Below are 12,443 nucleotides of genomic sequence, written 5' to 3' on the forward strand. Positions count from 1 at the left end.
TGATTTATCAAAAAATCTCTATCGCTAGTCACGGTAAAAAATTGACTTCAATTTACGAAAAAAATATTTTTTTTTATTAGTAACTTTGTTTATGAAGATTTTTTTAGTGTATCTAATTAAGGATATTCTTAGAAAATGCCATATATTGATTTTCCATGAGGAATGAAAAAACTTCAAATATTAGCAGATACGGTATAAAAACGAAAGAACATAATCGAATCCAATAGAAATAAGATTATGAGAAACCTGTAATATATAAATTTTACCTTAATAAAGTTGATTTTACAATTCATAGCATGTTTTTTTTGTAAAAATTATTCCATAGACAAAAAAAAATATTAGACAGTAAAATGTAAATCATAGATCTTTATAAATAGATAGACGATTATTTGTAAATTTAATCTTTTACTTCATTTGTAGCTAAAAAGACATTTTTAAGTTAATGAGAGTTAAGTCACTAACATAAGTTCTAAAACGCGACCGCAAATTAAATAAATCAATAGTTACAAATTCCTGTTTCTAGCCTGTCCATTTATAGAGATCAGTGGTGTAAATTTTATTTCTTGCTTACATTGAATTTGAACATAAAAATATAAACTACCTAATAACAATATTTATTATTTGCATATGCAATATGATAGTTTAAATAATCTTTACACCACTCAGAGAAGTTCTTATCTTACGAAATTTATCTCTCCTTAGTGGTCACTTAACTTCCCTGAGTGCTACTATGGAAGTTTGATTTGTATTTTTTTTATGTTCTTTCGTTTGAAAATTACCGTAGCTGTGAGACATTTCAGAGCTTTTTATGTACAAAGCGATCTTTATTTGGCCATCTTCAAATCCTACTTATTCGGTGGAGTTTTATAAAAGAAAAAAAATTAGTTAAAACTGAATTAAAACTGACTATTCCGGTGGGTCACCACTTACTATGGTTTTTACGTATTTTTATTTACAAAGAAAAACAGAGCTATATGTTACCAATCGATTGTGGACTACGAGTTTATCTCACTAGGCAAATTATAAAATGCCAAGATGGCCCGTAAAAAAAATTTTAATGGATGAAACATATTTTTAAATATTACAAGCAAATATTGTACAAAAGAATTTATTATTTTAGCAATTTATGAATTAAGATTACCTTTTGCGTTGTCAGTTTTATAATTTGTCTAGTCGGATTATAAAATAACGTATTCCATAATCGTTCGGTGACAGCTAATGTCACATTCCCCACTCAACTAGTTTCTAATTACGTTTAATTGTTTGGCATAATATTTTGTGACTCCATACAAGCTAAGTACCCTAACGTGAAGCATGCCACACTATGCCACACTATGCCACTCTATGCCACACGATGCCACTCTATGGCACTAAGGCTTTCGCGTCCATAAGGCACCGATGTTAAGGCACTATACTTTTGTACATATAAAATTGATCATATAAAAACATTTATATCAAAAATACAAAATATATAGTCGTGATTAACAACTGAATTTTGAAGATTCCGAAACACGACATTCAAAGATATGGCACTCTACTTGCACATACGAATAGCTTAGAGTCCTGAAATAAAACTTCGTATAACCAGGAAATTAAAAAATAAGTAACCACAGAAATTATACATTTCTATGTATTACCAAGTTTTATATTTCCGGTTATTTTATATTAAAAAAATATTACGTAATATCAAAAACGAAGACTGTACTTAATTTTTTGAGAAAACAATATATAAGTGCAATTTAAACATTTTTTTCCGTCAGTCTTAAATCCAACAAATCTCATCAGGCAAATTAATCACAGATATTTTATATGCGATTTTCAAACGGTGCCATTTTATTTAAATTATTCAAACTCGTTATAAACGTTCAGTTTTAACTGTACAGTTAGAACTAAACATATATTTCGGGTTTGACGTAAATTAAGTCACTTAAATATCAGAATTGTGAGTCATTTTCAAGAAAATAAGCAAGCGATTTAAAAAATCTATTGTCTGTTAATAAAAAACTGGAAACAAATAAAAAATTATGTCTATAAATTGTATACTCTATGACAGTATAGACTCACAACCTCCTTTTTTAGACCTGAACACCAAGAACTCTATCCACAACGAAATCATATCTAACTTCTTCTGTCTCTTTCTCTTCTTGATGGTTCTCTGCTGGGTTCTCGAAATGGGGTTCAGGGTTCAAGCAGGGGTTCTTGCATTCTACGACTTGCTCGCTGGTTTCTGTCTGGTTTGCTTCCCTTCTTAGCTCGTAGGAAGTTTTAGAAGATCTGCCGTCGGGAGTGCGTCTCTCCTCTAGCTCCCCCTCCCATTCCTCCCCGGAGAGGTCTCCTTCCTCGTCGGGAGGGATCGGGATGACGCTCTTTGTTCGTGTGAAGAATGCCATCTTTTCTCTGTAAAGAAATATATTTATTAGTATTTTATTCTTATTAATTGTAAATACTAATTTAAATGTATGAATCTACGTATCCTCACGATTTAATTATTTCTGTTGAGATTTGACAGTATTTTTTTTTAATTCCACGCAGCTTTCTTACTAATCTTACTTCTTACTAATATTGTAAATGCAAAAGTTTAGATTGATGGCTGTGTTGAGTTTGTAGCCTAAATTGCTGGACGGATTTAGATAAAATTTCGCATAGATGTAGAGGATAGTCTGGAAGAGCACATAGGATACTCCCTTTTGTTTTTTTTTAAAATTAAATATAAGCTGATACTATAAATATTTGAATAGATGAATGTTTGTTACGTATTTCCTGAACTGTGTAATGGAACTCGTTTCAATTTTACACAGATGTAAAAAGCAGTCTGTATTAAGATATAGGATATTTTTTTTTAAATTCCGTGGTGATTAAGGGTAGTAAATATATAGTTACTTGAATGTGACGAGGTCTGGCCGCTTGGCGCGCCGCAAGCGGTATATCTCGCGCGCGGTGCGCTGCAGCAGGCGCGGCGCGGGGCCGGCGGGCGCCGCCACCAGCCGCCGCAGCGCCTCGTCGCGCGCCGCCCACGCCGCCACGCCCGCCGCGCCGCCACCCCCGCCGCACGCCTCCTCCAGTCTACACAATTATACAATTCTTAACTGACGACCTCATAACTAGGCCAACTACACTATATCATACTAATATTATAAATGCAAATGTTTAGACGGATGTTTGTTAGAGTTTGTGGCCTAAACTGCAGAGCAGATCTCAATTAAATTTGGCATAGATGTAGAAAATATTCTGGAAGAACACATGGGCTGCTTAATTTTGTGTTTTTTTTAATTCCACGCGGACGAAGTTGTCGGCAAAAGCTGGTTAATAATATATAGAGGAAAGATTTGTATTTTTAGATTTTTGTATGTATTTTAATAAGTGAAAAAGCTACGTTATCGCTGAGTAACATAAGCTAAGTTTTATTCAACCGTTTTTTAATTCGACGTAGACGAAGTCGCGAGTAACAATTAGTATATTACAAACTGACGAAGGTGTGGAACTATTCAGTGAATATTTTGCTAAACTGATGCGCGATTGTCGATTGTTTCTCAGCCACAACTGTTTACACAATTAGAAGTCGAATAGTCTACCTCCATACAAGCTCATAGAAATCAAAGCGAAGAGTTTAGTCAGATGGATGTTTACTAGAGTTTGTAATTTAAACTGCTGATGAGAAGTCTGGAAGAGCACATAGGCTTACTTTAGTTTACTTAATTCCATCATTTAGTTAATTCCTTTATCCATAATACAATCGGATAGATTTAGAAAGCTAGTAATGTCATATTTTCATAGAAGTTTGTGGCTTTTTATAGAAGCGTCGGTGGTTCAGGGGTTTAAACGCTTGACATGTACTACAGGTCTCGGGTACGAATTCCACCATGTACTAATGTGATTTTCGAATTTAATATGTACATAATTTTACGATGAAGAAAACATCGTAATGTCTGCACATATTGGAAGAAAAATTTCAAAGATTTGGGTAAATTCAACCAACATGCAGTTGTCCATCATTGTTGACTATGGCCTAGTCCTAACTTAAGGTAGGCTCCGAGTCTCAGTGGGGACGTATTAGTTGGTGATTATGTAACAATGGAAGTTTGTGTGTAAGGTATGTTTACCTTTTCTTTAGTAGTGCGAGTGTGGCGATCTCCGCCTGCAGGTCAGCGAGGCGGGCGTGCTGCGCGCGCAGGTCCAGCGTGAGGTCCAGCGAGGTGCGCGCGCGCCGCGCCCCGCCCGCCGCCCGCGCGCCGCGCACGCGGCCCCACCTGCACATACAATATACTATTGTAATAAAGCGTAAACACACACTTCTTTGTTGCCTAAGATCTCAGCAATCACAGCATATTTTTGAATATTTTTTTTTAATAAAACTCCCTACACTTACGACACGCTTTAGGCTATATGTTTTCACGCCATTAAACTTAAGGGGTAAATATTTTGGAAAAAAACCCTAATGTGGAAAAGAGACCATAAGTTGTTGCCAACATCAAGGAAGCAAGGTTGCCATAGTTTGTCATAATGTTTGACATTTGCAATTGATAATTTGACAAATGTAAACAAAATAAAATTTTCATAATTTTATGCGAATGAAGTCGCACGGGAACAGCTAGTAATTGGATAAAAACTAGCTAATCCCGTGCGGTTTCATCCACACGAAATTATATAGACTTTATTTAATTTTTTACGTTTGTTAAATTTTCAATAACAAATATTAAAATCTTGCTTCCTCAATGTTGGCAGCTTGTTTCCCTTTCCCAATGGAGGATTTTTTCCAATTTAATAATAATTTACCCCGTAAGTTTAATAGCGTGAAAAAATAGCGAAAACAACAGGCGATATTAATGGTTTATTTGCGTAAATATGTGAGAAAAAATGACTACTAGAAGGTGCATGCGGTCAGACCGTGTGCGCTCTCCCGCGATTCAACCCCTATGACCTGAAGGTTGATGGGGCAATGGTTGGTGATGGTGGTAGGTAATGTGTAAAGGTGTATTGTGAGCTATTTAAACGTTTCGTTACCTGAGCGACCTGCGCTCTCGCACACTCCTGTCGAAGGGTATGCCGGCGGGCGGCTGCAGCGCGCCGCGCCGCGCGTACTGCACCATTGATGAGTCCGACTCCGAACGGTTCAGTCTGAAATTGGAATAAATTACTAATATTATAAACCGATTTTCTCCACGTTGAATTAAACAAAAGTACGTAGCCTGTGTTCTTTTTTTTATAACATAAGGTGGCAAACGAGCAAGCGGCTACCTGAATCAGCCAAAATAGCGAAGCGACCCCTGCCCATAGACATCCGCAATCGCAGATGCGTTGCCTACCCATATCAGACGGAGGAGGAGACGCACATAAAGAGGATACTTCCCCTTCCCATGCATCTTCTCCACCGTCAAATCCACTTCCCGTTCCCATCATTTTCTTATAAGAAAAGGATGGTAGAGAAAGAGACTTAAATAAGGCCTCCAGCACCACACTCATCAGACGAAACCGGAATTGCTTCCATTTGACGGCTGTCTTCTGTGTGGTCGTGGTATTACTGGGGGCGTGCCCTGCACTGCTAACATGTTAAAACGGGCACTACCACATTTATCCAGAGTGTTCAGCTGTTTAGGCTACAAACTCTAACAAACAAACATCCATCTATATAAACTATCGTATTTGTCATATTAGTAAGAAGTAGGACGTGAAAGTTTATATTGATCATATCTCGAAATATACTAGTAAGTAAGTTCTTTTTTTTAATTCCAGCGGACAGAGTCGAAGAACGGGTAATATTTAATTAAAAAAAACAGAACAAAAAAACTGTGAAGTCAGAACTAAATTTAAATTAAATTGAGGTAAATTAATGCCAGTGCGCTTTCTTCCTGTTGGCATTTCTTGTACACGGTTTACACTACAAAAGATAGTTCTCTCATTTTTTAAAATAAATAACGCATTTATTTTTAAAATAAATAACGTATAATACTAACCTGCATATATAATGTCCTTTGCCAATACTCTGCGGTTGTGGTGAGAATGTTTGAGACCGCTTTATCGTGGCTAATGGCTCCTCGCTGCTAGCATTTGCTTGTTGACTTTTTCTATAAAATAAATAGTTAATTAACTTCTTGAAGAAATTATATTTTGAAACATACCGCACTCAGAATCATTAAGTAATCACTAAGTTATACCTTCTGTATAAATATATTTCTATTCAACACTTAATAAGATCGCTTAAAACTGAATACTGTTGTTTTATTTTAAAACTTGTGCAATACTTCAATCTAATGTTGTTTATAGAAAGATACCAAATTTCATTTTAAAGGGATTGTCAATTTAAACGACGTAAAAACACACAAATTAACTATATTATCCATACATATGCCAAGAGACATGCGTTTCATGCGATATCATGCTTGTAATATGGCTGATAAAACATTAAAAATTATATAGCAAATACATTTTTATTAAAACATAAATTATTTTAGACAATTTATTTACTATAAGAAATTTTAATCACTGCAAATTCCATTACAATTGTTTTTATCGGACAAAATTTAACTTCTTCACTAATGCTGAAATAAATAAAAATTCCAGATTTCGCGAAGATATTGTATATGCGTTGCTGATAAATAAAATCACATTAAAAAAAATCTGTCCGTCTGTCTATCAGCAAGCCGTATTAGTTCCGGGAAACCAAAATTGTTCCGATTAAGAGGACATTGACTTAAGAGTAGATAACACACATTTACTAACTAAATAGCATAGAGTATTTTAGTAGCCATAACAAAAATAATTAGCAATAAGTAACAGCACACGACACAATAACATACCTATCTATATAAACTATGTACAAATATCTTTTTATTGTAATATTATTTTAGTAAGGCGGTGTCGTGATGCGGCCTCCCGTCGGCCGCCGCGCGCCGCAAGCACTTTATGTATCTGCCATCAAACATTTACCCCTTGTATACTCAGAGAAATAAATTACCTTCCCAGATACACAATGGTACAATCTATCACTGTAAGGGTCAGTACACAGACTGAAGCACAGAGCAGATTTATGTATACTATTTTCGTATGTAATGAAATACAGTAGAAACTCGAAAACTCAAACTTTGGTAACTTAAAAACCTCTAACTTCAAAAAATAATATGTTTCCTTCCTATCAGAGCCCAAAACCTCTACAATATAGACCCTTGATAACTTAAAACCTCTATAACTTTATTTGTGTTTCCCTTGGACTTTAATTTATCGAGGTTCTACTGTAGTTAATTAAAGAGAGGGGTAGAGGTGACCTTGAAACAGATGGATTGCTTGAAAAGTGACATGATCAAGAAGGGAGTGATGACTGAGATGACGTATAGAGTTATGTAGAGGACAAAAACCTGTTGCGACACTACGGCAGTAGGATAAGGAGGATGGTGATGACATGAAATAGTTCAAAAACTACTAGAACCGTTTTCAAAAAATCTTTCACCATTAAAAAGCTACGTTATCATTGAGTAACATAGGTTACATTTTTTTATTTTTTTTTAATTCCACGTGTACGAAGTCACGTGCAACAGCTAGTCGCTAGTAACTTAACTATAAATATTTAAGCTTCGCACGTCTTTTAATAAAAAAAAATCTTTGCTCTCCACTACAGACTGTGTGTATGGACCCTAAGAGTTATAGACTTAGCATTCTGTCAAATGAAATGCTTTCTAAATGGGTAGGAAGTAAAATTCCACAACTGTAATTAGCTATTTACAGCATGTGTTATCACTGACGAAACATGCCATCTCCTTCTTTCTTTAAAATAAATGAGACAACAATACATTTTTATAGCCGAATTTCAGTTACATACAGTATGATATTTAATGTTACATAAATGAAAATATGAACGAAATAATAAAAGTAACTAATTCCAAGATTAAATTGAATCTCTATTACATTAAACCCATTAAAATAAAAGCCATATAACCGTCACCATTAAAACCCAACATAAAATATCCCTACACCTTATTACCGTCAGATTATAAACTAACGAGATTTCCAAGATGACTCACCGTCTATGCAGCTGTCTCGCTCCCTCCGGACAAAAGTTGCACTCTGTGTTCGTCTCTTTCTCTGCCGTGGCAGGGTGCAGGAACTCCTCCTCCAGCGCGATATCCTCCTCGGGAATGTAGTCCTCGAATGAATCCTCTTCCACTATCTGGAAGAGAAAAGATCTAGAAGCTAACCCAAATAATAGTGATTATAACAAAAATATATTTCCATATGGTAGCTTTCGCCTGCGACTCTGTCCGCTTATGTGTTCTTCCAAACTTTGCTTTACATGTATACCAAATTTAATCAAATTCCGTTCATCCCTTTAGGCTACAAACATCCATCCGTCTAAACTTTCGCATTTCTAATATAAACTAGCTTTTGCCCGCGACTCTGTTCGTGTGGTAATAAAAAAACAAAATTGAGTAGCCTATGTGTTCTTCCATACTATCCTCTACATCTATGACAAATTTCATCGAGATCGGTTCAGCAGTTTAGGCTACAAACTCTAACAAACACCCATCCATCCATCCGTCTAAACTTTTGCATTTATAATATTAGTAAAATTACTTAAATGTGATAAATACCTGATTTAGTGGTTCTCTAGATTCATCGTCCTCTGAAGCGGAGTTATCTCCACAGTCCACGTTGCACTCCGCACCCGTCATACTCTCAGGACCTGGAATTATAAAAACATACATATCTATACTATTATAATAAAGCGTAAACACACACTTTTTTGTTACCTAAGATGTCAGCAATTACAGCAGATTTTTGAATAATTCTTTCTTTATTAAAAAGCCCTACACTTACGTGACGCTTTATGCTACATATTTTCACGCCATTAAACTTACGGGGTAAATATTTTGGATAAAAACCCTAATGTGGGAAAGAAACCATAAGTTGCTGCCAACATCAAGGAAGCAAGATTGCCAAGGTTAATAATGTCATGATATTTTGACATTTGCTATTGATAATTTCACAAATGTAAACAACAAAATAAAATTTTCATGATTTCATGCGGATGAAGCCGCATGGGAACAGCTAGTTTGTTAATAAAAAATAATATCCAAAAATCGAAGTCGTGAAATAGTTACTAAGTGTAGTAGGAACAGAACGATAAATCTACATTTAAAGACTGCTTATGTAACTATGATATGATAATCAGTCCGTTAGTATGACTTCTCCTTAACAAGTATTCTGTACATAAATTCTAGAATGTTCCAAACCTTTCGGTCTTATTTAACCGACTTCCAAAAAAGGAGATTCTCAATATGTCTGTATGTCTTGAGAGATAAGTGTATACTTTAGTACTGTCCTTAGTGATGAATTAACTCTAGGTAACACAACTAACCTCTATTCCTGGTGAGAGTGGAGGTCTGCGAGGAGATAACTGTAGATTCATCGGAGCTCTCATCTCTCCTCATACTGCGGAAGCTCAGCACATTGTACCACTTCTGGGACACTGTATCCGCGTCGAAATCCGCCAAACTGACTTGTGCACAACCCTGCAAAGGAAATACAACTTTAATATACATAGTAATAAGGTTGATTGTTGTAATGATCTGAGAAATCAGAATAAAATCGCTCTCGCCTTGTTTTAATCACATGGCACTCAAGGCTTTCGCCGAATACTCGAATTTGGCTAGTTATCATCATAAATTAACACTAGAAAGTACACTCAAAATCGATAAGGGCTCACTTAGTGATCAATTAATGACTTTGGGTACAGCAAATAGATCAAAGGTTAAATGGGACCAAAGTACCAGGGAAGCATAAATTTGGAGTGCTACTAAACAAGGGATGGACTTTAAAGTACCAGGGCAGCATAGCTATTGAATGCTACTACGACGTGATCCCTCACATGGAACGAAATTCCAGGGCAGCATAGCTACTGAATGATATTACTAAACGAGGCCCCTTACTAATGAATCAAAGTACCAAGGCGGAATAGCTATGGAGTGCAGTAGCAGTGTCTGGTAAGACAAAGAAAGAGTCTAAAGTACCAGGACTGTATAACTTATCTAATGGTTAAATTAGACAAGGGAAAGAATTAATATAAAAGTACCAAGATACATAACTATGGAGCGCTAGACATGAGGAGTTCAGATACCAGGACTGTATAACTATCTATTGCTTACATTTGACTAGAGAAATAATTCAAAGTACCAAGATAACTTTATTGCTGCTATACAAGATGAGTTTAAAGTACCAGGACTGCATAACTATCTAATAATTAATCATAAGAAATAATTAATATCAAAGTACAAATATATGGAGTGTTAGACATGAGGAGTTCAAAGTACCAGGATAGCATAAATACTAACGAGACACTCGGTGCCGGCGGTAAGGTTTAGCTGCAAGGTGGCAGCGCGGAGTGCTCGCGAGCCGAGCGCTGCCCGCTGCATCTTGCGCCAAGCCAGTGCAGCGCCGCGCCAAGCCAGTGCTGCCGTGCCGAACGCCACGCCGCCGCCGCCGCCCACCACTAGCGCGCCGCGGACAGCGCTGGACAACACAACTTACATTTAGTCCTTAATCTATCTACACTTTCTATACTAATATAATGAGATTTGTATTGAAATAACTCAAAAACTACTGGGCCGATTTCAAAAATTCTTTCACCATTAAAAAGGTAAGTTAGCAGTGTATAGGCTATATTTTATAATTTTACGCGGCCAAAATCGCGAGCAACAGATAGTATATAATAAAATCTATACACTTCTGGGTATGTTTGAAATCAGCAATCACAGCAAATTTTTGAATAATTCGTTTTTCAATAAAAAGCCCTACACTTTCGATACGCTATAGGCTGTATATTTTCACGCTATTCAATAAAGGATATGAATAAATTGGAACAAAATGGGAGAAAGGGACAAAAAGCACAAGCCAATGACAATAAAGCAAGATTTCCATTGTAACGGTAATAATTGACTATCAGTTTTTGTTCCGGGTTATCTCCGAAACTATTGGACCTATTTTGACGGGACTTTGACTGGAGATAGCTGATATATGTGGTGATGTATAGGCTACATTTTTTACAACTCAAATTCACGGACAACCGTTAATACATAGAAAATCTGTGTAAAATCTGCAAGTGCATAAACACTTACACTTCAGTTCCCATATCGATGTAAAGTGCGTGAAGGTTGCGTGCTCTTAATATTCCGATCTCCAGCGCGCTCTCGTCAGGACAGTAGCGCAATTTGATTTCAATTTGTGCACTGTTCACTGGAATAACAATAAATACAACATTAAATAAAAACATTGATCTGACTCGAAGGACCATTTATAATAATTTCTTTAACATCTGTTTTGATTTTTTTTTTTCAGATATATTAATTATAAGCAAAACGTTTACTAAAATCATTGATCCGACTCGAAGGACCATAACAGATTTATTTAACATTCTTTCATAATACAGTTATTAATTACATTTCACAATATTTTTTTTATGTATTTCTAATAGTGTATCTTTATAATTAGCTACATAAAGTAGTACATAATGCTATATACCTGCGTTAGAAGCGTCTCCGCCCTGCGCCGCCTCAAACACTCCAGAGTCACCCGCCACCGACTCGTCACTAACTGCCGCTGACACTGATCTAGTGTTTGTACCTGAAATTTACACTTCTATATTGACATTTCAATCTTTTTATAAAAAAGGAGTAGACAGAAAGACGCAAAGATAGATTGTAGACGAGTATTAATGAATCTTACCACTAGAAGAGGGAGTTCTAGGCGAGAGCGGTGGCGGGGGTGTTTCCGATATGGGCGACAAGGGCTCACCAGGCCGGCCTGGCCCTTGCAGTTGTACTGGGACTGTAAAAAATATATTAATCATACATTGAATAAAAACAAGCTTAAAATCTTAATAGAAAGAAATATTTGTAATAAAGAATTCTGACTCAAAGGACCATTACATTGGTTTATTCTAGCTAGATTATTATTAATTATTAATATGATAATATATGGTTTTATGATAAATGACACTCACTGGTTGCATGTCCTGTGATCTCATTGAGTCCAGTGGCGACACCTATCCTCATCTCCGCCAGTTTCTCCTCCAACTCTCGCTGCTGCCGCCTTTGTCTTTCCACCTGCAAAATATATATTAAGTAAGGATTATTATGTAACTAACTCCTAATTAGACTGAGAATCACTTTATCGTGAGTTCAGATTTTAAAGTCTAGTTAGATATTCCCAAAATATAAAATAATGATATTTACCCTACCCTTATTTATTTATTTATTTATTTATTTAGCTTTATATACATTCCATACAATTACTTTATGTTTTATTATAGACTTATGTATTATTTTTTTATTTTTAATGTTTGTATGGATCCCTGATGGGTAAAAGCCTCCTCCAACTTTGACCAGTGCTCTCTGTCCTTCGCCACGTCCAGCCAACCCGAACCCGCCACTGCCGCGATGTCGTCTGACCATCTCGCG

At 36.0% G+C, this 12,443-nt stretch overlaps 1 protein-coding gene across 1 annotated transcript in view; it reads right to left on the reverse strand.

The window, feature by feature from the left end:
- Positions 1-748: 748 nt before the first annotated feature.
- The window catches only part of LOC106105503 (protein kibra), a 73,788-nt gene continuing 62,093 nt past the window's right edge, over positions 749-12,443 (reverse strand). Inside the window, 13 exon segments of the mRNA XM_013285853.1 lie at positions 749-2,397; positions 2,881-3,063; positions 4,101-4,247; positions 5,002-5,115; positions 5,952-6,062; positions 8,013-8,158; positions 8,580-8,671; positions 9,347-9,500; positions 10,320-10,497; positions 11,103-11,220; positions 11,506-11,607; positions 11,710-11,811; positions 11,987-12,145. Of these exon segments, the coding sequence (XP_013141307.1) occupies positions 2,076-2,397; positions 2,881-3,063; positions 4,101-4,247; positions 5,002-5,115; positions 5,952-6,062; positions 8,013-8,158; positions 8,580-8,671; positions 9,347-9,500; positions 10,320-10,497; positions 11,103-11,220; positions 11,506-11,607; positions 11,710-11,811; positions 11,987-12,145 (1,928 nt within the window). The 3' untranslated portion in view covers positions 749-2,075.

This window comes from Papilio polytes, unplaced genomic scaffold (assembly GCF_000836215.1).
Source record: "Papilio polytes unplaced genomic scaffold, Ppol_1.0 DF822845.1, whole genome shotgun sequence".
In the NCBI taxonomy this organism is placed as follows: domain Eukaryota; kingdom Metazoa; phylum Arthropoda; class Insecta; order Lepidoptera; family Papilionidae; genus Papilio; species Papilio polytes.